The sequence below is a fragment of the Ornithorhynchus anatinus genome, chromosome X5 (assembly GCF_004115215.2).
Source record: "Ornithorhynchus anatinus isolate Pmale09 chromosome X5, mOrnAna1.pri.v4, whole genome shotgun sequence".
Lineage (NCBI taxonomy): Eukaryota > Metazoa > Chordata > Mammalia > Monotremata > Ornithorhynchidae > Ornithorhynchus > Ornithorhynchus anatinus.
Window position 1 is genome coordinate 69,955,685 of NC_041753.1, and position 26,208 is coordinate 69,981,892.

At 52.1% G+C, this 26,208-nt stretch overlaps 1 protein-coding gene across 1 annotated transcript in view; it reads right to left on the minus strand.

Moving 5' to 3' along the window:
- Positions 1–1,725: 1,725 nt before the first annotated feature.
- Positions 1,726–26,208, minus strand: part of LOC114807888 — a 42,631-nt gene continuing 18,148 nt past the window's right edge. Inside the window, exons 4-9 of the mRNA XM_039910761.1 lie at positions 17,514–17,655; positions 16,607–16,816; positions 6,103–6,288; positions 5,339–5,482; positions 2,705–2,978; positions 1,726–1,879 (exon numbers count right to left, since the gene is read on the minus strand). Of these exons, the coding sequence (XP_039766695.1) occupies positions 1,726–1,879; positions 2,705–2,978; positions 5,339–5,482; positions 6,103–6,288; positions 16,607–16,816; positions 17,514–17,655 (1,110 nt within the window). The remainder of the gene's footprint in view (positions 1,880–2,704; positions 2,979–5,338; positions 5,483–6,102; positions 6,289–16,606; positions 16,817–17,513; positions 17,656–26,208) is intronic.

Here is a 26,208-nt window from a genome sequence, read left to right on the forward strand (position 1 = left end):
CCCTAGACCTCCCCCATTTCCCAGATGGCCCTCGACCGACCCATTTCCCAGAAGCCCCTTGACCGACCCATTTCCCAGATGGCCCTTTGACCGACCCATTATCCCAGACGGCCCTCGACCGACCCATTTCCCAGATGCCCCTTGACCTCCACCATTTCCCAGATGGCCCTTCACCGACCCATTTCCCAGACGTCCCTTGACCGACCCATTTCCAAGAAGGCCCTTGACCTCCCCCATTTCCCAAATGGCCCTTGACCGACCCATTTCCCAGATGCCCCTTGACCTCCCCCATTTCCCAAATGGCCCTTGACCAACCCATTTCCCAAATGGCCCCTTGACCGACCCATTTCCCAAATGGCCCTTGACCTCCCCCATTTCCCAAATGGCTCTTGACCGACCCATTTCCCAGATGCCCCTTGACCGACCCATTTCCCAGACGCCCCTTGACCGACCCATTTCTAAGAAAGGCCCTAGACCGACCCATTTCCCAGGTCCCCCTTGACCGACCCATTTCCCAGATGCCCCTTGACCTCCCCCATTTCCCAGACGCCCCTTGACCTCCCCCATTTCCCAGATGCCCCTTGACCTCCCCCATTTCCCAAATGGCCCTTGACCGACCCATTTCCCAGATGCCCCTTGACCGACCCATTTCCCAGATGCCCCTTGAGCGGCCCATTTCCCAGATGCCCCTTGACCTCCCCCATTTCCCAGATGCCCCTTGACCTCCCCCATTTCCCAGATGCCCCTTGACCTCCCCCATTTCCCAGATGGCCCTCGACCGACCCATTTCCCAGAAGCCCTTTGACCGACCCATTATCCCAGACGGCCCTCGACCGACCCATTTCCCAGATGCCCCTTGACCTCCACCATTTCCCAAATGGCCCTTCACCGACCCATTTCCCAGACGCCCCTTGACCGACCCATTTCCAAGAAGGCCCTTGACCTCCCCCATTTCCCAGATGGCCCTTTGACCGACCCATTATCCCAGACGGCCCTTGACCGACCCATTTCCCAGATGCCCCTTGACCTCCCCCATTTCCCAAATGGCCCTTGACCGACCCATTTCCCAGACGCCCCTTGACCGGCCCATTTCCCAGATGCCCCTTGACCTCCCCCATTTCCCAAATGGCCCTCGACCGACCCATTTCCCGGACGCCCCTAGACCTCCCCCATTTCCCAGATGGCCCTCGACCGACCCATTTCCCAGAAGCCCCTTGACCGACCCATTTCCCAGATGGCCCTTTGACCGACCCATTATCCCAGATGGCCCTTGACCGACCCATTTCCCAGATGCCCCTTGACCTCCCCCATTTCCCAAATGGCCCTTGACCGACCCATTTCCCAGATGGCCCCTTGACCGACCCATTTCCCAAATGGCCCTTGACCTCCCCCATTTCCCACACGCCCCTTGACCTCCCCCATTTCCCAAATGGCCCTCGACCGACCCATTTCCCAGACGCCCCTTGACCTCCCCCATTTCCCAGACGGCCCTCGACCGACCCATTTCCCGGACGCCCCTCGACCGACCCATTTCCCAGACGCCCCTCGACCGACCCATTTCCCGGACGCCCCTTGACCTCCCCCATTTCCCGGACGGCCCTCGACCGCCCCATCCCCAAGACGGGCCCTTGGCCTCCGCCGTCTCCCGGCCGCCCCTTGACCTCCCCGCTTCCCCGGCGGGCCCCGGGCCCCGCCCGCCCCCCGGACGGGGGCGTCCCCCCCAGCTCACCCCCGAAGCGGTAGAGGCGTCCGGCGCGTAGCTGCTCCGGCGGGGCGCGGTGCTGGGCGCCGAGGGCCTCCTGGTCCACGTGCAGGCCGAGGGTCCGGCCGCGGGCCCGCAGGGCCACCGCGTGCCACTGCCCGTCCGCCCACGCGCCGCCTGCGGGGGGGACACCGGGGGACCCGTCACGCCCGAGGCGGCTACCGTCTGGCCGCCTCCACCGGCCCCGGCCCCCGACGGGCCCCGCTCACGGTGGACGCCCACTACGGTGCTCCCCACCCGGTTTACCCCCCCCGGCACGGTGCTCTGCACACGGTTGACGCCCACTACAGTGCTCTCCACCCATTAGACGCCCAGCACGGTGCTCTCCACCCGGTAAACCCCCCCAGCACGGTGCTCCGCACACGGTAGACGCCCAGCACGGTGCTCTGCACGTGGTAGACGCCCAACACGGTGCTCACCACCCGGTAGACGCCCAGCACGGTGCTCTGCACGTGGTAGACGCCCAACACGGTGCTCTCCACGCAGTAGACCCCCAGCACAGTGCTCTGCACCGCGGTAGTCCCCCCGGCACGGTGCTCTGCACCCCGTGGACGTCCGGCACGGTGCTCTCCACCCGGTAGACGTCCAGCACGGTGCTCTACACACAATAGACGCCCAGCACGGCTCTCTGCTCACGGTGGACGTCTACTACGGTGCTCCCCACCCGGTTTACCCCCAGCACGGTGCTCTCCACCCGGTAGACCCCCAGCACGGAGCTCTGCGCACGGTAGACGCCCAGCACAGTGCTCTGCACGTGGTAGACGCCCAACACAGTGCTCTCCACCCGGTAGACCCCCCAGCACAGCGCTCTGCACACGGTAGACGCCCAGCACGGCGCTCTCCACCCGGTAGACGTCCAGCACGGCGCTCTGCACACGGTGGACGTCCAGCACAGTGCCGCGCACCCGGTGGCCGCCCGGCCCGGCGCCCCGGGGCCGTTACCTGTGGTGAGGAAGGTGGGGGGTCCTCGGGCCGGGACCAGGCTGAGCCTCAGTTTCCCCCCGGCGGTCAGGCCGAGGGCCAGGAGGGCGGCGCCCCCTCCGAGGCTGGTGGTCAGCAGGCGGCCAGTACGCTCCCACGTGCGGAAGCGGAAGCGGACGGCCAGGGGGCCGGGGGGGCCGGGGGCCGCCGCCACCACCAGGGAGGCCTCCGGGCTGGCCAGGGTCACCGGGGCGGCCCAGGGGCCCGGCCCGGGGCAGGAGAACGACACGTTGCCCTGGGGGGGGGGGAGAGAGAGAGAGAGAGAGACACCCCGTCAGAGACCCCTCCCGGCCCAGAGATCCCTCCGGGAACCCCGCCCACCGCCCGCACCGCCCGCTGTCGCTATAACGCGGGGGGTTCTGCCACAGCGCGACCGCTATAACGCGAGGGCGTCCCGTACCGCGCGAGCGCTATAAAGCGGGGCCTTGCTCCCGCCTGACTGCTAGAACGCGGGTGGTTTCTGCTAGAACGCGGCTGTTTCTGCTACAGCGCGATTGACATAACGCGGGGGGGTTCCCTGCTGCGACACGATTGTTCTAACCTGGCGGGTTCCGCCACAGCGCGATTGCTATAACGCGAGGGTGCCCGGTACCGCGCGGTTGCTATAAAGCAGGGTCTTGCTCCCTCCTGACTGCTATAACGCGGGGGGTCGCTACATCTCGATTGCTAGAACGCGGCTGTTTCTGCTACAGCGCGATTGGCATAACGCGGGGGTTCCTGCCGCGACCCGATTGTTACCACGCGGCGGGCTCTGCTACAGCGCGATTGCTATAACGCGAGGGCTTCTGCCGCCCGCGCGGTCGCTATAACGCGGGGGTTTCCGCTACAGCGTGACCGTTATAACGCGGGGCTCAGCTACAGCGCGATCGCTATAACGCGGGGGTTTCCTGCCGCGACGCGATTGCTATAAAGCGGGTGATTCTGCCGCCGCGCGATTGCTATAACGCGGGGCTTCTGCCCACGCGATCGCTATAACGCGGGGGTTTCTGCTACAGCACGATCGTTATGACGCGGGGGGTTCCTGCTGCGGCGTGATTGCTATAGAGCGGGTGAATCGCCGCAGCGCGATTCCTATAACGCGAGGGCTTCTGCGGCCCGCGCGATCGCTATAACGCGGAGGTTCTACTACAGCGCGATCGTTATAACGCGGGATCTGCTACAGCGCGACCGTTATAACGCGGGGCTCTGCTACAGCGCGACCGTTATAACGCGGGGCTCTGCTACAGCGCGATCGCCGGAGAAGCAGCGTGGCTCAGTGGAAAGAGCACGGGCTTTGGAGTCAGGGCTCATGAGTTCGAATCCCAGCTCTGCCACTCGGCAGCTGTGTGACCGTGGGCGAGTCACTTCACTTCTCTGTGCCTCAGTTCCCTCCTCTGTAAAATGGGGATGAAGACTGTGAGCCCCACGTGGGACGACCTGATTCCCCTATGTCTACCCCAGCGCTTAGAACAGTGCTCGGCACATAGTAAGCGCTTAACAAATACCAACATTATTATTATAACGCGGGGTCCTGCTACAACACGATTGGTACTGCGCCGCCGTCCCCTCCCCCCCGCCAACTGGCTACAGCGCGCCTCGCCGGAGCCCGGATTTGGAGCGGGGGGGTCAGGGGGTCCTGGGTTCGAATCCCCGCCCCGCCTACTGTCGGCTGGGTGATCTCGGGCCGGTCATTTCCCTTCGCCGGGCCTCAGTTTCCTCCTCTGTCCAATGGGGATGGAGACCGGGAGCCCCACGGGGGCCGACCCGACGGATGGATGGACGGCATCCGTCTCCCCCTCTAGATCGTCAGCTCCTCGGGGGCGGGGAATGGGTCTTTTTCGTGTTGTATTAGACTCCCCAGCGCTCAGCACAGCGCACAGCACCCAGGAAGCGCTCAGTACGTACCATTCGGTGAGGGATAATGTCTGCCTCCCCTCCTCTAGACCGTCAGCTCCTCGTGGGCAGGGGATGGGTCTGTTTCGTGTTGTATTAGACTCCCCAGCGCTCAGCACAGCGCTCCGCACCCAGGAAGCGCTCAGTACGTACCACCGACGGATGGATGGACGACGTCCGCCTACCCCTCTCGACTGTCATTCATTCAATCGCATTTATTGAGCGCTTACTATGTGCAGAGCGCTCTACCGAGCGCTTGGGGTGGGTCCGACCTATTGGACTCTCCCCAGCGCTCAGCACAGCGCTCAGCACACAGGAAGCGCTCAGTACGTACCATTCATTGAGGGATAATGTCTGCCTCCCCTCCTCGAGTCCGTCAGCTCCTCGTGGGCCGGGAACGGGTCTGTTTCGTGTTGTATTGGACCCCCCCCCCCCAGCGCTCAGCACAGCGCTCGGCCCCCAGGAAGCGCTCAGTACATAGCGCCGAGGGATGGAAAATGTCTGTTCCTCCCCCCCACCCCCCCGAGACGGTCGGCTCGTTGTGGTTGTATTGGACTCTCCCCAGCGCTCAGCCCCGTCCTCTGCCCACAGGAAGCGCTCAGTACGTAGGGCAGGGCGAACCCCGCGGGGATGAAGACCTAGTAAGCGCCTCCCGAGCGCCGCGATCAGGATGAGGGCGCGGGCAGGGAGCGCTCAGTAAGTAGGCGGGGCGGCGGGCCTTACCGTGACGCGGACCTGAGGGTCTCCTCTCCTGGCCAGATCGAGGACGCTGACGCCGTTGTGATAGACGTTCTCCAGGCAGCCGCGGAAGTTCCCGGGGGGCGCCGGGGGGGGCGGGCTGGACCCCGCCGGACCCCCCAGGGTGAGCTGGGGGGGGACGGGACACAAGGCAGCCCGTGACTCAGTTTACCCCCCCGCCTCGGGAACCATGCCATCCCGCGACTCCGTTTCCCTCTCCTTCCACCTCGGGAACCATGGCATCCCGTGACTCGGTTTACCCAGCCCAACACGGGAGCCATGGCATCCCGTGACTCGGTTTACCCCTCCCTCCTCGGGAACCATGGCATCCCGCGACTCCGTTTACCTCTCCCTCCACCTCGGGAACCACGGCATCCCGTGACTCGGTTCACCCCTCCCACCTCGGGAACCATGCCATCCCGCCACTCGGTTTGTGGGCCGAGGCACCGTACTGGGCGCTGGGGAGAGGCCAGTCCAACAGAAACGAGACACGCAGTTCCCCGCCCCCGACGAGCTGAGCGCCCTGAGCATTCATTCATCCATTCGGCGGTACCTATTGAGCGCTCCCCGGGTGCGGGGCACCGGACTGAGCGCCGGTCCAACCGAAAGCGGGCCCGTTCCTCGTTCTTCGGCCAGTGGGGAGGCCTCTCCCCGGGGCGCGGGCCCCGGCCGACGCTGGGGGAACGGCCCGGTGGCCCGGGCACTGTTTGGACGCCCCTCCTCCCCTCCCCACCCCACCCCCCCCCCGCCCCAGGCCCAGGGAATTCCCACCTGGTCTCCCCGGCCGTCGGGCGGCCCGGCCCGGGGCAGGGCGAAGGCCTGGCTGTGCCCATCGACCGTCAGGTTGCCCCCTCCCTGGCAGTGCTCCAGGACCACCCGGTGCCAGTGCCCGTCGTCCAGCAAGCTGCCCAGCCGCACCGTCCTGGACGCCTCGCCTGCGGGGGCCAAGGGGAGCTGGGTTCGAATCCGGCCCGGGAGGGGCCCTCGCCGCCTTGGCTTCACGGCCCAGCGCCGCCCATGATCCTCCTCCTCCTCCTCCTCCTCATTCGTTCATTCAGTCGTCTTTATTGAGCGCTTACTACGTATTTAATAATAATAATAATAATGTTGGTATTTGTTAAGCGCCTACTCTGTGCCGAGCACTGTTCTAAGCGCTGGGGGAGACACAGGGGAAGCGGGTTGTCCCCTGTGAGGCTCCCAGTCATCCCCATTTGACAGAGGAGGAAACCGAGGCCCAGAGAAGTGAAGTGACTCGCCCACGGTCACCCAGCTGACAGGTGGCAGAGCCGGGATTCGAACCCATGACCTCGGACTCCCAAGCCCGGCCTCTTTCCACTCAGCCGCGCTGCTTCTCTCTCAGCGCTGGGAATGGACACTTCCGGGTACAAATCCTCATCGAAAAATCAAGAAGCGGCGGGGCTCGGGGCCGAGAGGCCAAGGTCGTGGGTTCGAATCCCCCCTTCGGCCCCTCGTCCGCTGTGGGACCTTGGGCCGGTCACTTCGCTTCTCCGGGCCTCAGTTTCCCTCCTCTGTCTAATGGGGATGAAGTCCGGGAGCCCCACAGCGGGCCGCCCGATGATCTTGGGTCTCCCTCAGTAATAATAATGTTGGTATCTGTGAAGCGCTGACTAGGTGCCAAGCACTGTTCTAAGCGCTGGGGAGAGAGACAAGGTCATGGGGTGGGTCCCCCGTGGGGCTCCCGCTCTTCATCCCCATTGGACAGAGGAGGAAACTGAGGCCCAGAGAAGAGACTGGCCTGAGGTCACCCAACTGGCCAGGGGCGGAGCCGGGATTGGAACCCACGACCTGGGACTCCCCAGCCCGGTCTCTTGCCGCTGAGCCGCCCTGTCGTTTAGAACAGTGCTTGGCACAGAGTCGGCGCTTGGCAAGGACCTTCGTCATTGATGATGATGATGATGATGATGATGATGATGATGATGATGGGAGCCCCGATAGTGGGTGGTGACCAATCTCTGGTGTGAAGGCGGCCGGGACCACAGCGGGCCGGGGAAAGAGGAGGAGGAGGAGGAAGGAGGAAGAAAGAAGAAGGAGAAAGGGAAAGAGGAGAAGAAGAGGAGGAGGAGGAGGAGGAGAAAAGGAGGAAGAAGAAAAAGAAGGAGAAGGAGAAGAAGGAGAAGAAAAAGGAGGAGGAGGAGAGGAGGACAAGAGGAACAAGATGAAAAGAAGAGGAAGAAGAAAAGGAAGGAGAAAGAGAAGAAGAAAGGAGGAGGAGGAGGAGGAGGAGGAGAGGAGGAGGAGGAGGAAGAGAAAAGGAGGAAGAATAAAATGGAGAAAGAGAAGGAGGAGGAGGAGAGGACCAGAGGAACAAGAAGAGAAGAGGAAGATGAAAAAGAAGGAGAAAGAGAAGAAGAGGAGGAGGAGTTGAAAGAGAAAAGGAGGAGGAAGAAAGAGAAGAGGAGGTGAAATGGGAACAAGATGAGAAGAGGAAGATGAAGAAGGAGAAGAAGAAAAGAGGAGAAAGAGAAAAGGAGCAAGAAGAAAAAGAGGAGAAAGAGAAGGAGGAGAAGAAAAGAAGAGGAGGGGGAGGCGGAGAGAAGGTCAAGAGGAACAAGAAGAGAAGAGGAAGACGAAAAAGAAGAGGGAGAAAGTGGAGAAGAAGAGGAGAAGGAAGAGAAAAACGAGGAAGAAGAAAAAGAAGGAGAAAGAGAAGAAAAAGAGAAGAGGGGGAGGCGAGAAGGACAAGAGCATGAAAAGAAGAGGAAAAAGAAAAAGAAGGAGAAAGAGAAGAAGAAAGGAGGAGGAAGAGAAAAGGAGGAGGTGGAGAAAGAGAAAAGGAGGAAGAATAAAATGGAGAAAGAAAAGAAGGAGGAGGAGGAGGAGGAGGAGGGGACAAGAAGAACAAGAAGAGAAGAGGAAGATGAAAAAGAAGAAGGAGAAAGAGAAGAAGAAAGGAGGAGGAGGAGGAAGAGAAAAGGAGGAAGAAGAAAAAGAAGAGAAGGAGGAGGAGGTGGAAATAGGAACAAAAAGAGAAGAGGAAGAGAAGGAGAAAGAGAAGAAGAAAGGCGAAAGAGGAGAAAGAGAAAAGGAGGAAGTAGGAGAAAGAGAAGAAGAAAAAGAAGAGAAGGAGGAGGCAGAGAGATGGCCAAGAGGAACAAGAAGAGAAGAGGAAGACGAAAAAGAAGGAGAAAGAGAAGAGGAGGAGGAGGAGGAGGAAGAGAAAAGGAGGCAGAAGAAAAAGGAGAAAGAGAAGACGAAAAAGAAGAGGAGGCAGCGGTGGAGAGAAGGACAAGAGGAACAAGAAGACAAGAGGAAGGTGAAAAGAAGGAGAAAGAAAAGGAGGAGAAGAAAAAGAAGAGGAGGAGGAGGAGAGAAGAACAAGAGGAACAAGAAGAGAAGAGGAAGACGAAAGAGAAGGAGGAGAAAGAGAAGGAGGAGGAAGAGAAAAGGGGGAAGAAGAAAAAGGAGAAAGAGAAGAAGGAGAAAAAAAGAAGAGAAGGAGGCGGAGAGGACAAGAGGAACAAGAAGAGAAGAGGAAGACAAAAAGGAGGAGGAGGGAAGAACAAGAGGAAAAAGAAGAGGAAGAAAAAAGAAGAAGGAGAAAGAGAAGAAGGAGGAGAATAAAAAGAAGAGGAGGAGACGGCGGTGGAGAGAAGGATAAGGAGAACAAGAAGAGAAGTGGGGGAAGAAGAAAAAGGAGAAAGAAGAAGAAAAAGAAGATAGAAAAAGAGAAGAAGAAGGAGAAGAAAAAGAAGACCCAGAGGAGGTGGAGATGGAGAGAAGGACAAGGGGAACAAAAAGAGAAGAAGGGGAAGAAGAAAAAGGAGAAAGAATAAGAAAAAGAAGGAGGAGGTGGAGAGAAGGACAAGAGGAAAAAGAAAAGAAGAGGAGGAAGAAGAAAAAGAAAGAGGAGGGAAGAACAAGAGGAAAAAGAAGATGAAGAAAAAAAGAAGTAGGAGAAAGAGAAGAAGAAGGAGAAGAAAAAAAAGAGAAGGAGGAGGCAGAAGTGGAGAGAGGGATAAGGGGAACAAGAAGAGAAGAGGGGGAAGAAGAAAAAGGAGAAAGAAGAAAAAGAAGGAGGAGGAGGTGGTGAGAAAGACAAGAGGAAGAAAAAAAGAAGAGGAAGAAGAAAAAGAAGGAGAAAGAAGAAGAAAAAGAAGAGAAGGAGAAGAGGAGAGAAGGAGAAGAGGAACAAGAAGAGAAAAAAAGGAAGAAGAAAAGGGAGAAAGAAAAGAAGGAGAAGGAAAAGGAGGAGGTGGAGGAGAGAAGGACAAGAGGAACAAGAAGAGAAGAAGAGGAAGAAAAAAAGAAGGAGAAAGAGAAAAAGAAGAAGGAGAAAAAGAAGAGAAGAAAGAGGGGGGAGGACAAAAAGAAAAAGATAAAAAAGAAGAGGAAAAAGAAGAAGGAGAAAGAGAAAGAGAAGAAGAAAGAAGAAAAAGGAGAAAGACTAGGAGAAAAAGAAGAGAAGAAGAAGGCGGAGGTGGAGAGGAGAAAAGGAACAAGATGAAAAGAAGGAGGAGGAGGAGGAGACAGAAGGAAGGACAAGAGGAGCAAGGTGAAAAGAAGAGGAAGAAGAAAAAAGAGAAAGAGAAGGAGAAAAAAGAGAAGGAGGAGGAGGAGGAGGAGAGAAAGACAAGAAAAACAAGATGAAAAAAATAAGAAGGAGAAGAAAGAAGAAGGAGGGAAGAACATGAAAAGAAGGAGGAGGAGAAAGAAGAAGAAGACAGAAGAAGGAAGAAGAAGGAAGAAAACAGAAGAAGACAGAAGAAGAAGGCACAAGAAGACAGAAAACAGAATAAGGAAGAAGAAGAAAGAAGACAGAAGAAGGAAGAAGAAAGAAGAAGAAGGAGAAGGAAGAAGAAGGAAGAAGAAAGAAGAAGAGGAAAGAAGAAGAAGGAAGAAGAAAGAAGAAGAAAGAAGAAAGAAGAAGGAGGAAGAAGAAGAAGAAAGAAGGAGGAAGAAGAAGAAAGAAGGAGGAAGAAGAAGGAGGAAGAAGAAGAAAGAAGAAGGAAGAAAACAGAAGAAGACAGAAGAAGACAGAAGAAGGAAAAAGAAGAAAGAAGAAGACAGAAGAAGGAAGAAGAAGGAAGAAGAAGGAAGAAAGAAGAAGAGGAAAGAAGAAAGAAGAAGAAAGAAGAAGAAGGAGGAGGAAAAAGAAGGAAGAAGGAAGAAAACAGAAGAAGAAAGAAGAAGACAGAAGAAGGAAGAAGAAGGAAGAAGGAAGAAGGAAGAAGAAAGAAGAAGAGGAAAGAAGAAGAAGAAAGAAGAAGAAAGAAGAAGACAGAAGAAGGAAGAAGAAGGAAGAAGGAAGAAGGAAGAAGAAAGAAGAAGAGGAAAGAAGAAGAAGAAAGAAGAAGAAAGAAGAAGAAAGAAGAAGAAGGAAGAAGAAGGAGGAGGAAAAAGAAGGAAGAAGAAGAAAGAAGAAGGAGGAAGAAGAAGGAGGAAGAAGAAGAAAGACGAAGAAGGAAGAGGAAGAAGACAGAAGAAGGAAGAAGAAGACAGAAGAAGACAGAAGACAGAAGAAGACAGAAGAAAAAGAAGGAAGAAGAAAGAAGAAAGAAGAAGGAAGAAGAAGAAAGAAGAAGAAAGAAGGAAGAAGAAGGAAGAAGAAAGAAGGAAGAAGAGGAAAGAAGAAGAAAGAAGGAGGAGGAGGAAGACAGAAGAAGGAAGAAAACAGAAGAAGATAGAAGAAGACACAAGAAGAAGACACAAGAAGACACAAGAAGGAAGAAGAAGAAAGAAGAAGAAGGAAGAAGAAGAAAGAAGAAGGAGGAAGAAGAAGAAAGAAGAAGGAGGAGGAGGAAGAAGAAGCAGAAGGAAGAAGAAGCAGAAGCAGAAGCAGAAGCAGAAGCAGAAGCAGAAGAAGAAGAAGAAGAAGAAGAAGAAGAAGAAGCAGAAGAAGAAGCAGAAGAAGAAGCAGAAGAAGCAGAAGAAGAAGCAGAAGAAGAAGCAGAAGAAGAAGCAGAAGAAGCGGAAGAAGAAGAAGGAGCAGAAGCAGCAGAAGCAGAAGAAGAAGCAGAAGAAGCGGAAGAAGAAGAAGCAGAAGCAGCAGAAGAAGCAGAAGAAGAAGAAGCGGAAGCAGAAGAAGCAGAAGAAGAAGCAGAAGAAGAAGCAGAAGAAGAAGCAGAAGAAGCGGAAGAAGAAGAAGAAGAAGAAGAAGAAGCAGAAGAAGAAGCAGAAGAAGCAGAAAAAGAAGCAGAAGAAGCGGAAGAAGAAGCAGAAGAAGCGGAAAAAGAAGCGGAAGAAGAAGAAGAAGAAGAAGAAGAAGAAGAAGAAGAAGAAGAAGAAGAAGAAGAAGAAGAAGAAGAAGAAGAAGAAGAAGAAGAAGAAGAAGAAGAAGAAGCAGAAGAAGAAGCAGAAGAAGAAGCAGAAGAAGAAGCAGAAGAAGAAGCAGAAGAAGAAGAAGAAGAAGAAGAAGCGGAAAGCAGAAGAAGCAGAAGAAGCAGAAGAAGCAGAAGAAGAAGCGGAAGAAGAAGAAGCAGAAGAAGAAGCGGAAGAAGAAGAAGCAGAAGAAGCAGAAGCAGAAGCAGAAGAAGCAGAAGAAGCAGAAGAAGCAGAAGAAGCAGAAGAAGCAGAAGCAGAAGCAGAAGCAGAAGCAGAAGCAGAAGCAGAAGCAGAAGAAGAAGAAGAAGAAGAAGAAGAAGAAGAAGAAGAAGAAGAAGAAGAAGAAGAAAACCAAGGAAGAAAACATAAAACCTGGAATAAACCAACCATCCAAACCAAACAAGGAAAAGCATAAAAAGAACTGGAACACACAGCCGTGCAAATTAAGCAAAGAGCGCAAAAAAACTGAAACCAACAAACGGCACGAATCAAGGGAGGAAGTACAAAATAGAGCTGGAACGAACAAACAGCCCCAACCAAGCAAAGAAGCGCAAAAAAGAACTGGAACAAACAGCACGAACCAAACGAGGAAAAGCAAAAAAGAAGTGGAACAAACAAACAACCCGAACCTAAAAGGGAAAAGCAAAAACGAAAAACAAAAACAAAACCTGGAACAAACAACCCGAACCAAGCAAAGAAGCGCAAAAAAGAACTGGAACAAACAAACAGCCCGAACCTAACAGGGAAAAGCAAAATATCTGGAACAAACAAACAATCCGAACCAAGCGAAGAAAGGAAAAAAAAAAAGAACTGGAACAAACAATCGGAACCTAACATGGAAAAAGCAAAAAAAACTGGAACAAACCGACAACCTGAACCAAGTAAAGGAGCGCAAAAAAAAAAAAAGAACTGGAACAAACAACCCGAACCACGCAAAGAAGCGCAAAAAGAACTGGAACAAACAAACAACCCGAACCAAGCAAAGAAGCGCAAAAAGAACTGGAACAAACAGCCCAAACCAAGCGAGGAAAAGCAAAAAAGAACTGGAACAAACAGCGCGAACCAAGCGAGGAAAAGCAAAAAAGAACTGGAACAAACAGCGCGAACCAAGCGAGGAAAAGCAACAAAAATTGGAACGAACAACCCGAACCAAGCAAAGAGGTGCAAAAAACAAAAAAGAACTGGAACAAACAACCGGAACCTAACAGGAATCAAAAAAGAAGTGGAACAACCCAACAACCCAAACCAAACGAGGCAGCGCAAAAGAGAACTGGAACGAACCAATAGCGTGAAACAAGCGAGGAAAAGCAAAAAAGAACTGGAACAAACAACCCGAAACAAAGAAGGCAGCGCAAAAAAGAACCGGAACAAATAACCCGAACCTAACAGGGAAAAGCAAAAGAAAAAAACAAACAAAAAAGCTGGAACAAATAACTAGAAGCAAACAAAGAAGCACAAAATAAGAACTGAACAACCCCAATCTAACAGGGAAAAGACACACAAGCTAGAACAAACTAACAACCTGAACCAAGCAAAGAAGTGCAAAAAAGAACTGGAACAAACAAACACCACCAACCCACCAGGAGAAAGCAAAAAAGAACTAGAACAAACAAACAACCCGAACCAAGCAAAAAAAGAACTGGAACAAACAACCCCAACCAAGCAAAGAAGCACAAAAAAGAACTGGAACGAACAAACAACCCCAACTTAACAGGGGAAAGCAAAAAAGAACTGGAACAAACAAACAACCCCAACCAAGCAAGGAAGCGCAAAAAAAGAACTGGAATGAACAAACAGTGTGAAGCAAACGAAGAAAAGTAAAAAAAAAGAACTGGAACAACCAACAGTATGAACCAAACAAGGTGGCGAAAAAAAGAACTAAAATGAACAAACAGCGCGAACCAAGTGAGGAAAAGCAAAATAGAAGTGGAACAAACAAACAACCCCAACCTAACAGGGAAAAGCAAAAAAACTGGAACAAACCATCGAACGAAACAAAGAAGCGCAAAAAAAGACCTGGAACAAACAAACAACTCCAACCTAACAAGGAAAAGCAGAAAAACTAAAACAAAGAAACAATCCAAACCAAGCAAAGCAGCGCGAAAAAGAAGTGGAGCAAACCAACAACCCGAATCAAACAAAGAAGCGCAAAAAATAACTGGAACAAACAAACAACTCCAACCTAACAGGGAAAAGCAGAAAAACTAGAACAAAAAACCATCCAAACCAAGCAAAGAAGCGCAAAAAAGAACTGGAACAAACCAACAACCCGAACCAAGCCAAGAAGCGTAAAAAAAGAACTGGAACAAGCAAACAATGCCAACCTAACAGCGAAAAGCAAAAATTCTGGAACAAACCATCGGAACCAAGCAAAGAAGCGCATAAAAGAAGTGGAACAAACAAACAACCCAAATCTAACAGGGAAAAGCAAAAAAGAAGTGGAACAAACAAACAACTTGAACCAAACAAGGCAGCGCAAAAAAGAAGTGGAACAAACAGCTTCAACCTAACAGGGAAAAGCAAAAAGAAGTAGAACAAGCAAACAACTCGAACCAAACAAGGCAACGCAAAAAACAAGTGGAACAAACAAATACCTCGAACCAAGCAAAGAAGCGCAAAAAAAAAAAAAAGTGGAACAAACAAACACCTCGAACCAAATAAGGCAGCACAAAAAAAAAAAACTAGAACAAACAACTCCAACCAAACAAGGCAGCTCCAAAAAAGAACTAAAACAAACACCTCGAACCAAACAAGGCAGCACAAAAAAAAGAACTAGAACAAACAAACACCTCGAACCAAACAAGGCAACGCAAAAAAAAAAAAAGAACTAGAACAAGCAAACACCTCCAACCAAACAAGGCAGCGCAAAAAAAGAACTACAACAAACACCTCCAAAGAAACAAGGCACCACAAAAAAAAGAACTAGAACAAACACCTCCAAAGAAACAAGGCAGAACAAAAAAAAGAACTAGAACAAACACCTCCAACCAAACAAGGCAGCGCAAATAAAGAACTAGAACAAACACCTCCAAAGAAACAAGGCAGCTCCAAAAAAAGAACTAGAACAAACCAACAGCTGGAACCAAACAAGGCAGCACAAAAAAAAAAAGAACTAGAACAAACCAACACCTCCAACCAAACAAGGCAGCTCCAAAAAAGAACTAGAACAAACAAACACCTCCAACCAAACAAGGCAGTGCAAAAAAAGAACTAGAACAAGCAAACACCTCCAACCAAACAAGGCAGCGCAAAAAAAGAACTAGAACAAACACCTCCAAAGAAATAAGGCAGCACAAAAAAAAGAAAGAACTAGAACAAACACCTCCAACCAAACAAGGCAGCTCAAAAAAAGAACTTGAACAAGCAAACACCTCCAACCAAACAAGGCAGCGCACCAAAAGAACTAGAACAAGCAAACACCTCCAACCAAACAAGGCAGCGCAGCAAAACAACTAGAACAAGCAAACACCTCCAACCAAACAAGGCAGCTCCAAAAAAGAACTAGAACAAAAACCTCGAACCAAACAAGGCAGCGCAAAAAAAGAACTAGAACAAACACCTCCAACGAAACAAGGCAGCGCAAAAAAGAACTAGAACAAACAAACACCTCGAACCAAACAAGGCAACGCAAAAAAAAGAACTAGAACAAACACCTCCAACCAAACAAGGCAGCTCAAAAAAAGAACTAGAACAAACCAACACCTCGAACCAAACAAGGCAACGCAAAAAAAAAAAAAAAAAAAAAAAAAGAACTAGAACAAGCAAACACCTCCAACCAAACAAGGCAGCGCAAAAAAAGAACTAGAACAAGCACCTCCAAAGAAAGAAGGCAGCACAAAAAAAGAACTAGAACTAACACCTCCAACCAAACAAGGCAGCACAAAAACAGAACTAGAACAAACACCTCCAAAGAAACAAGGCAGCTCAAAAAAAAAAAAAACCAACTAGAACAAACAAACAGTTGGAACCAAACAAGGCAGCACAAAAAAAAAAGAACTAGAACAAACCAACACCTCCAACCAAACAAGGCAGCTCAAAAAAAGAACTAGAACAAACACCTCGAACCAAACAAGGCAACGCAAAAAAAAAGAAATAGAACAAGCAAACACCTCCAACCAAACAAGGCAGCGCAAAAAAAGAACTAGAACAAACCAACACCTCGAACCAAACAAGGCAGCACAAAAACAAAAAAGAACTAGAACAAACCAACACCTCCAACCAAACAAGTCAGCTCAAAAAAAGAACTAGAACAAACAAACACCTCGAACCAAACAAGGCAACGCAAAAAAAAGAAATAGAACAAGCAAACACCTCCAACCAAAGAAGGCAGCGCAAAAGAAGAACTAGAACAAACCAACACCTCGAACCAAACAAGGCAACACAAAAAAAAAAAGAACTAGAACAAACACCTCGAACCAAACAAGGCAGCTCAAAAAAAGAACTAGAACAAACCAACACCTCCAACCAAACAAGGCAGCGCAAAAAAAGAACTAGAACAAACACCTCGAACCAAACAAGGCAACACAAAAAAAAAAAGAACTAGAACAAACACCTCGAACCAAACAAGGCAGCTCAAAAAAAGAACTAGAATAAACCAACACCTCCAACCAAACAAGGCAGCGCAAAAAAAGAACTAGAACAAACACCTCGAACCAAACAAGGCAACGCAAAAAAAAGAACTAGAACAAACACCTCCAACCAAACAAGTCAGCTCAAAAAAAGAACTAGAACAAACAAACACCTCGAACCAAACAAGGCAACGCAAAAAAAAAAGAAATAGAACAAGCAAACACCTCCAACCAAACAAGGCAGCGCACCAAAAGAACTAGAACAAACACCTCCAGAGAAACAAGGCAGCACCAAAAAAAGAACTAGAACAAACCAACACCTGCAAGCAAACCAGGCAGCGCCAAAAAAGGAAGTGGAACAAACCAACACCCGAAGGGAGGGCGGCGGGGCAAGCCCGGTTACCTGCTCGGAGGAGGAGGAGGAGGAGCAGGTGGCCGCGGACGAGGCCCAGGGTGAGGGGAGTCCCGTGAGGGCCGGTCCAGGACAGCAGGACGCCGTGGGCCTGCAGGGTCTTGAAGTGGAGGGAGACGGTGGGCGGGCAGGGGCCGGGCCGGACCCCGGCGGGGGAGTAGACTAGACGACCGGTCCCGTCCACCGTGGCCACGTCCGATCCTGGGGGCGGCCGGGCCGAGAATCAGTCCCGTGGCGGGCGCGGGCCCCGGCGCTCAGTACGGCGCTCGGCCCGGGGTTAACGAACGCCGTTACTCTCCCCGTTTGACGGGGGGGGGGGGGGGAGAAACTGAGGCCCGGAGGAGTGAGGGGGCTTGCCCGAGGTCGCCCGGCAGGCGAGGGGCGGGACTGGAAGCGAGTCACCGTCCACCACAGCGCTCTGCACGCAGTAGATGCCCAGCGCGGTGCTCTGCACGCAGTGACCGCCCAGTACGGTGCTCTGCCCACGGTAGGAGGCGTCCAGTACAGCACTCTGCCCGCAGTAGGAGTCCAGTACAGCTCACTGCACCCAGTAGGAGGCATCCTACACCGTAACGGCCCAGCACAGTGCTCTGCCCACGGCGGGAGGCGTCCGGCACGGCGCTCTGCCCACGGTGGGCGCTCAAGAAATGTGTCCGTGTCTTCACCCCGGCGCTCGGCACAGCGCTCTGCACCCAGGAGGCGCTCAGTCCGTCCCCCCCGGGGGGAGATGGCTGGCCTCTGGCCGCCTCCCCCGTCCAGGCCGTGAGCTGGCGGTGGGTAGGGAGCCGGCCTGCCGAGCGCTGTAGTGGACTCCCCGGCGCTCGGCACAGCGCTCTGCACCCAGGAGGCGCTCGGCACAGTGCTGGGCGGGCGGGGGGGGCGCTCAGAAAGTACTTACGGAAGGCGCAGCCGAAGAGGCCGAGGCGGAGGCCGATCTGGCGGTGCCAGGCCAGGGGGACCAGGCGGACCAGGCGGGCCCGCAGCGGGGGGCTCAGCACCTGCTGCGACACGCTGTCCGCGTTGCTGTTTCCCGGGAAGCCCTGCAGGGGGCGACAGGGAGGGGGGGGGGCGGGACGGTCCGGCCATTCATCCCAGGGCACTTACTGAGCGCCTCTACTCTGTGCGGAGCGCCGGACGGGGCGCTGACTCCCTCCCCAGAGACACCGGGAGACCCGGGCTGAGAGACAGAGATGGGGGGGGGGGACGGGGACGACGGACTCAGAGACTGAGAGACAGAGACTCAGAGATAACAACGTGTTAAGCGCTTACTACGTGCCGAGCACCGTTCTAAGCGCCGGGGGAGATCCGGGGTCATCGGGTCGGCCCACGGGAGGCTCCCGGTTCATCCCCACTTGACAGAGGAGGTCACGGAGGCCCAGAGAAGGGAAGCGACTCGCCCGCGGTCACCCGGCTGACGAGGGGCGGAGCCGGGATTCGAACCCAGGACCTCGGACTCCCCAGCCCGGGCTCTATTCCACTGAGCCACGCCGGAGACGGGCTGAGAGACACAGAGACGGGCTGAGAGGCAGAGACTCAGAGATAGAGACTGAGAGACAGACACTGAGAGACAGAGACAGACTGAGGGACGCAGAGACAGGCTGAGAGACAGACTGAGAGACAGAGACCCAGAGACAGGCTGGGAGACAGAGAGGCTGAGAGACGCAGAGGCTCAGAGATAGAGAGAGACTGAGAGACAGCCTGGGAGACACAGAGACAGAGACTCAGAGAGAGAGAGACTGAGAGACAGAGACGCAGAGATAGAGACAGAGAGACTGAGAGACGCAGAGACTCAGAGATAGAGAGACACTGAGAGACAGCCTGGGAGACACAGAGACTCAGAGAGACTGAGAGACAGAGACGCAGAGATAGAGACAGAGATTGAGAGACGCAGAGGCTCAGAGATAGAGAGACACTGAGAGACAGCCTGGGAGACACAGAGACTCAGAGAGAGAGCGAGACTGAGACACAGAGACGCAGAGATAGAGACAGAGAGGCTGAGAGATGCAGAGACTCAGAGAGAGAGAGAGACTGAGAGACAGCCTGGGGGACACAGAGACAGAGACTCAGAGACAGAGCGAGACTGAGAGACAGAGATGCAGAGATAGAGACAGAGACAGACTGAGAGACTCAGAGATAGAGAGAGATTGAGAGACAGAGACTCAGAGACAGAGAGGGACTGAGAGAGAGACTGAGAGACACAGAGACGGAGACTCAGAGACAGGCTGAGAGACAGGGATTCGGAGATAGAGACAGACTGAGAGACAGAGACTGAGACACAGAGAACGGCTGAGACACAGAGACTCAGAGATAGAGAGAGACAGAGAGACTGAGACTCAGAGATAGAGACAGACGGAGACAGAGATAAATAAACTTAGACATAGACAGAGACAGACTGAGAGACCGAGACTGAGACAAACAGAGAGACAGAAACGCAGAGATAAAGACAGACTGAGAGACAGAGAGAGGCTGAGACACTGAGAGACAGAGACACAGAGACAGACTGAGAGATAGAGATGAGGCACAGAGAGAGATAGACTGAGAGATGCTCAGAGACCAGAGAGAGACTGAGACACAGAGAACAGAGACAGAGAAAGAGACAAGCTGAGAGATGCTCAGAGACCAGAGAGAGACTGAGACACAGAGAGAGAGACAGGCCCACAGAGAACAGAGACAGAGAGAGACTGAGACACAGAGAAAGAGACAGACTGAGAGATGCTCAGAGAACCAGAGAGGGACTGAGGCACAGATAGAGACAGAGTGAGAGCCAGGCCACAGAGATATAGAGGGAGACTGAGGCACAGAGAGAGACAGACGGAGAGACAGGCCCAGAGAGAACCAGAGAGAGCTGGAGACAGAGACAGAGACAGAGAGACAGGCTGAGAGACAGGGACACAGAGAAATAGAGGGAGACTGAGGCACAGAGAGAGAGAGAGACTGAGAGACAGAGACACACAGAGACCAGAGAGAGACTGAGACACAGAGAGAGAGTGACTGAGAGACAGACCCGCAGAGAAGTAGAGGGAAACTGAGGCACAGAGACAGAGATAGGCTGAGAGATGCTCAGAGAACAGAGACAAACTGAGAGAGAGAAAGAGACAGACTGAGAGACAGAGACACAGAGAGAGCCAGAGAGACACTGACACAGAGAGGGAGACAGTCTGAGAGACAGAGACACAGGCTGAGAGACAGGCCGAGAAAGAACCGGAGAGAGATGGAGACATAGAGAGAGAGACAGGCTGAGAGACAGCGACACAGAGAACCAGAGAGAGACTGAGAGACAGGCTGAGAGACAGGGACACAGAGAACCAGAGAGAGACTGAAGCCCAGAGAAAGAGACAGGCGGAGAACACAGAGACGGAGACACAGAGAAAGAAACAGGCTGAGAGACAGGCCCACAGAGAGAGAGAGAGACTGAGGCAGGCTCATAGAGAAATAGGGGGAGACTGAGGCACAGAGAGGTTGGAGACACTGGGAAAGAGACAGGCTGAGAGACAGGGACACAGAGAACAGAGACAGACTGAGACATAGAGAGAGAGAGAGGCTGAGAGACAGAGAGACACAGAGACATAGAGGGAGACTGAGGCACAGAGAAAGAGACAGGCTGAGAGACAGGGACACAGAGAACGGAGACACTGAGACACAGAGAGCAAAGAGAGAGAAATTTAGACACAGAGAAAGAGAGACTGAGGCACAGAGAGTCAGATGGAGAGACAGAGACTCAGAGAAGCAGAGAGAGACTGAGACACAGAGAGAGAGACAGGCTGAGAGACTGAGGTGCACAGAGACATAGAGAGAGACTGAGGCACAGAGAAAGAGACATGCTGAGGGACAGGGACACAGAGAGAGACTGAGACACAGAGAGAGAGAGAGAGGCTGAGAGACAGAGAGACACAGAGACACAGAGGGAGACTGAGGCATAGAGAAAGAGACAGGCTGAGAGACAGGGACACAGAGAACGGAGAGACTGAGACACAGAGAGCAAAAAGAGAGAAATTTAGACACAGAGAAAGAGAGACTGAGGCACAGAGAGTCAGATGGAGAGACAGAGACTCAGAGAAGCAGAGAGAGATGAGACACAGAGAGAGAGACAGGTTGAGAGACTGAGGTGCACAGAGACATAGAGAGAGACTGAGGCACAGAGAAAGAGACAGGATGAGAGACAGGGACACAGAGAGAGACTGAGACAGAGAGAGAGAGACAGTCTGAGAGACACAGAGACATAGAGGGAGACTGAGGCACAGAGAAAGAGACAGGCTGAGAACACAGAGAGACGGAGAGACAGAGAAAGAGACAGGCTGAGAGACAGAGACACAGAGAACAGAGAGAGACAGAGAGACAGGCCCACAGAGAACAAAGAGAGAGAAACTGAGACACAGAGAAAGAGAGACTGAGGCACAGAGAGAGAGACACAGACTGAGAGACAGAGGGACACAGAGACATAGAGGGAGACTGAGGCCCAGAGAAAGAGACAGATTGAGAGACGGATGCTCAGAGAACAAAGAGAGACTGAGACACAGAGAAAGAGGCTGAGAGACAGAGAGACACAGAGACATAGAGGGAGACTGAGGCACCGAGAAAGAGATAGGCTGAGAGACAGAGACACAGAGAACAGAGACAGAGAAAGAGACAGGCCCCCAGAGAACTGACAGAGACAGAGAGACAGGCCCACAGAGAACAAAGAGAGAGAAACTGAGACACAGAGAAAGAGAGACTGAGACATAGAGAGACAGACTGAGAGACAGAGACTCAGAGAGAACCAGAGAGAGACTGAGACGCTGAGAAAGAGACAGACTGTGAACACAGAGAGACTGAGACACAGAGGAAGAGACAGGCTGAGAGACAGGCACGCAGAGAACAGAGAGAGACAGAGAGAGACAGGCACACAGAGTAATAGAGAGAAACTGAGGCACAGAGAAAGAGACAGCCTGAGAGACACAGAGAGAGACTGAGACGCTGAGAAAGAGACGGGCACACAGAGAACAGAGAGAGACAGAGAGAGACAGATTGGGAGACAGGCACACAGAGAAATAGAGAGAAACTGAGGCACAGAGAAAGAGACAGCCTGAGAGAAACAGAGAGAGACTGAGACACAGAGAGAGACAGATTGAGAGACAGGCCCTCAAGAACAGAGAGAGAGACTGAGACACAGAGAAAGAGACAAGCTGAGAGACAGGCCCACAGAGAACAGAGATGGAGACACTGAGAAAGAGACAGACTGAGAGACGCTCAGAGAACCAGACAGAGACTGAGATACAGAGAGAGAGAGAGAGACACAGGCCCAGAGAGAACAGAGACAGAGAGAGACAGAGAAAGAGACAAGCTGAGAGACAGGCACACGGAGAACAGAGATGGAGACACAGAGAAAGAGACAGACTGAGAGATGCTCAGAGACCAGAGAGAGACTGAGACACACAGAGACAGGCCCAGAGAGAACCAGAGACTGAGACACAGAGAAGAGGCAGACTGAGAGATGCTCAGAGACCAGAGAGAGACTGAGAAAGAGACAGAGGCTCAGAGACCCGAGACAGAGACGCAGAGAGAGAGAGACAGACAGAGACCAGAAAGAGACACAATACAGACAGAGACAGAGAGACTGGGGCGCAAAGAGAGAGACTGAGAGACACAGAGAGGAGAGACAGGGGGAGGGACAGAGAAGCAGCGTGGCTCAGTGGAAAGAGCACGGGCTTTGGAGTCAGGGCTCATGAGTTCGAATCCCAGCTCTGCCACTTGTCGGCTGTGTGACTGTGGGCGAGTCACTTAACTTCTCTGGGCCTCAGTTCCCTCATCTGTAAAATGGGGGTTAAGACTGTGAGCCCCACGTGGGACAACCTCATTCCCCTATGTCTACCCCAGCGCTTAGAACAGTGCTCGGCACATAGTAAGCGCTTAACAAATACCAACATTATTAGATTGAGAGACACCCAGAGAAATGGAGAGGAGACAGGGACACGGGCAGAGAGAGAGAGAGAGACAGTCAGAGAGAGGAGAGAACCCTGGAGAGAGACAGAGAAAAAAAGGACAGAGACATCGGGCCCAGGGGGGAGAGAAAAAGAGAGACGAGGCCGAGACGGGAGAGACAAAGAGAGAGACAGAGGGGAAAAAAAGGGGGGAGGATTTGTTCTTTTCCTCCACAGTATTGTCTCCTTCCCTGCTCTCGGATGAAAAGCGCTAAACACTCTCCCCAGCGCTCAGCACACCGCTCCGCACACGCAGTCGCTCCTCCTCTCCCGCCTGGGTGACTGTACTGGCCTCCTCTCCGGCCTCTCTCCTCTCCAGTCCATCCTTCCCTCTGCTGCGGCCCGGGGCATTTGTCGACAGAAACGTTCAGTCCGTGTCACCCCCGCCCTCCCCGGGACCCTCCGGCCGTTGGCCGGAGTTCGAGGTCGTGGGTTCGAATCCCGCCTCCGCCACGGTGCGACCTTGGGCCAGTCACTTCACTCCTCGGTGCCTCAGTCGCCTCATCTGGAAAAATGGAGATTAAAAGCTGGGAGCCTCACGTGGGACAATCTGATGACCCTGTCTCTCCCCCAGCGCTTGGAACAGTGCTTGGCACAGAGTAAGCGCTCAACAGATACCAACAATATTATTATTATTATTATGGTCCGAGAGCTTAGAGCACTGTCAGCACACAGTAAGCACTTGATAAATACCATCAGTATCATTGTTATCATCATTATTACGCAGCATTTAGAACAGTGCTCGGCACACAGGAAGCACTTAACAAATACCTTCGTTATCATCATTATTATTATTATTATTATTATCCAGCGCTTAGAACAGGGCTCGGGAACATAGTAAACGCTCAACAAATACCTTCAGTATTATTATTATTATTACTAGAGGAGCAGGGTGGCTCGGTGGAAAGAGCCCGGGCCTGGGAGTCAGAGGTCGTGGGTTCTAATCCCGGCTCTGCCCCTTGTCAGCTGGGTGACCTTGGGCAGGTCCTTTCCCTTCTCTGGGCCTCAGTTCCCTCATCCGGAAAATGGGGATGAAGACCGGGAGCCCCACAGGGGACAACCCGATGACCTTGCATCTCCCCCAGCGCTTAGAACAGTGCTTGACCCATAGTAAGCGCTTAACAGACACCTTCGTTATCATTATTATGATTATCCAGCGCTTAGAACAGGGCTCGGCCCACAGTAAGCGCTTAACAAATACCTTCGTTATCATTATGAGGGTTATCCGGCGCTTGGAACGGGGGCGCGGCACATAGTAAGCGCTTAACAAATACCCTCACTATTATTATTATTATCATTATTATCCAGCGCTTAGAACGGGGCTCGGCACAGAGTAAGCGCCTAAGAAATATCATTATGATGATGATTTAACAAATGACCCCGAGGTCCCTCTCCGAGAAAAGAAAGGAAGGAAAGAATGAAGGATGAGTTTCCCTTTTCCAGGCATTTGTTTCAATTCTGGTTTTTCCTTAGATCATTACTAATAATAGCGTTGACACTGGTTAAGCGCTTCCCAGGTGCCGAGCACCGTTCTAAGCGCTGGGGGAGAGACAGGGTCGTCAGGCTGTCCCACGTGAGGCTCCCAGTCTTCGTCCCCATTCGACAGAGGAGGGAACTGAGGCCCAGAGAAGTCAAGTGACTCATCCGAGGACACGCAGCGGATGAGTGGAGGCTCGCGGTCTCCGTCCCTGTTTGACAGAGGAGGGAAACTGAGGCCCAGAGAAGTCAAATGACTCAGCCGAGGACACACAGCAGACGAGGGGAGGCTCGCGGTCTCTGGCTCCATTTGACAGAGGAGGGAAACTGAGGCCCAGAGAAGTCAAATGACTCAGCCGAGGACACACAGCAGACAAGGGGAGGCTCGCGGTCTCTGGCTCCATTTGACAGAGGAGGGAAACTGAGGCCCAGAGAAGTCAAATGACTCATCCGAGGACACGCAGCGGATGAGTGGAGGTTCGCGGTCTCCGTCCCTATTTGACAGAGGAGGGAAACTGAGGCCCAGAGAAGTCAAGTGACTCATCCGAGGACACACAGTGGACGAGGCGGAGACTCATGGTCTCCGGCTCCATTTGACAGAGGAGGGAAACTGAGGCCCAGAGAAGTCGAATGACTCATCCGAGGACACACAGCAGACGAGGGGAAGCTCGTGGTCTTCATCCCCATTTGACAGATGAGGCCACTGAGGCCCAGAGAAAGGAAGTGACAGGCCCAAGGTCACACAGCTGGCAAGCGGCGGAGCCGAGATTCGAACCCACGACCTCTGACTCCCAAGCCCGGGCTCTTGCTACTGAGTCATGCTGCTTCTCTGATAATTATTATTAATAATAATAATAATAATAATAATAATAGAGGGGCAGGATCTCCGCTTTTCGGTTCCGTCGCTCATCGTTCCCGAATGGACTAAATCTGAGATTTTTTGGGTCGGGCGCCTGATCTCCGAGCCTTTGCTGGAAAAAATAAAAATAAACCCTATTAATAATAAAATGCGACGGCCCGTAAGGGCCGAAAGAAGAGTAGATCTCTAATTCTATTTATTTCTATTAATGACAGGTGTATATCTCTACTTCTACTTCTATTAATGACGTGCGTATATCTCGAATTCCATTTCTTTCTATTAATGACGTGTGTAGATCTCTGATTCTATTTCTATTAATGACATGTGCACATCTCTAATTCTGTTCATTTCTCTGAATGACTTGTGTAGATCTCTAACTCTCTTCATTTCTATGAATGACGTGCGCACAGCTCTAATTCTATTTACTTCTGTTAAAGACGTGTGTATATCTCTAATTCTATTTATTTCTATGAGTGACGTGCGTATATCTCTAATTCTATTTATTTACATCAATGACGAGTGTATAGCTCTAATTCTATTCATTTCTATGAATGACTCGGGCATATCTCTAAGAAGCAGCGGGGCTCAGTGGCAAGAGCCCGGGCTTGGGAGTCCGAGGTCACGGGTTCGAATCCCGGCTCTGCCGCTTGTCAGCTGGGTGACCGTGGGCGAGTCACTTCCCTTCTCTGGGCCTCGGTCGCCTCATCTGGAAAATGGGGGTGAAGACCGGGAGCCCCACGGGGGACAATGCGAGGAACCTAGATCTGCCCCAGCGCTTAGAACAGTGCTCTGCCCATGGTAAGTACTTAACAAATACCAACATTATTATTCGTTTCTATGAATGATGTGTGTATATCTCTGATTCCATTTCTTTCTATTAAAGACGTGCGTATGTCTCTAATTCCATTTATTTAAATTAATGACTTGTGTATATCTCTAATTCTATTTACATCGATGACGAGTGTATATCTCTAATTCCATTCATTTCTATCAATGATATGTGTATATTTCCAATTCTGGTCATTTCTATTAATGATTAATGAGAAGCAGCGTGGCTCGATGGAAAGAGCCTGGGCTTGGGAGTCAGAGGTCATGGGTTCAGATCCCGGCTCTGCCACTTGGCAGCTGTGTGACTTTGGGCGAGTCACTTCACTTCTCGGTGCCTCAGTTATCTCATCTGTAAAATGGGCATGAAGACTGTGAGCCTCATGTGGGACGACCTGATTACCTTGTATCTCCCCCGGCGCTTAGAACGGTGCTCTGCACAGAGTAAGCGCTTAACAGATACCAACATTATTATT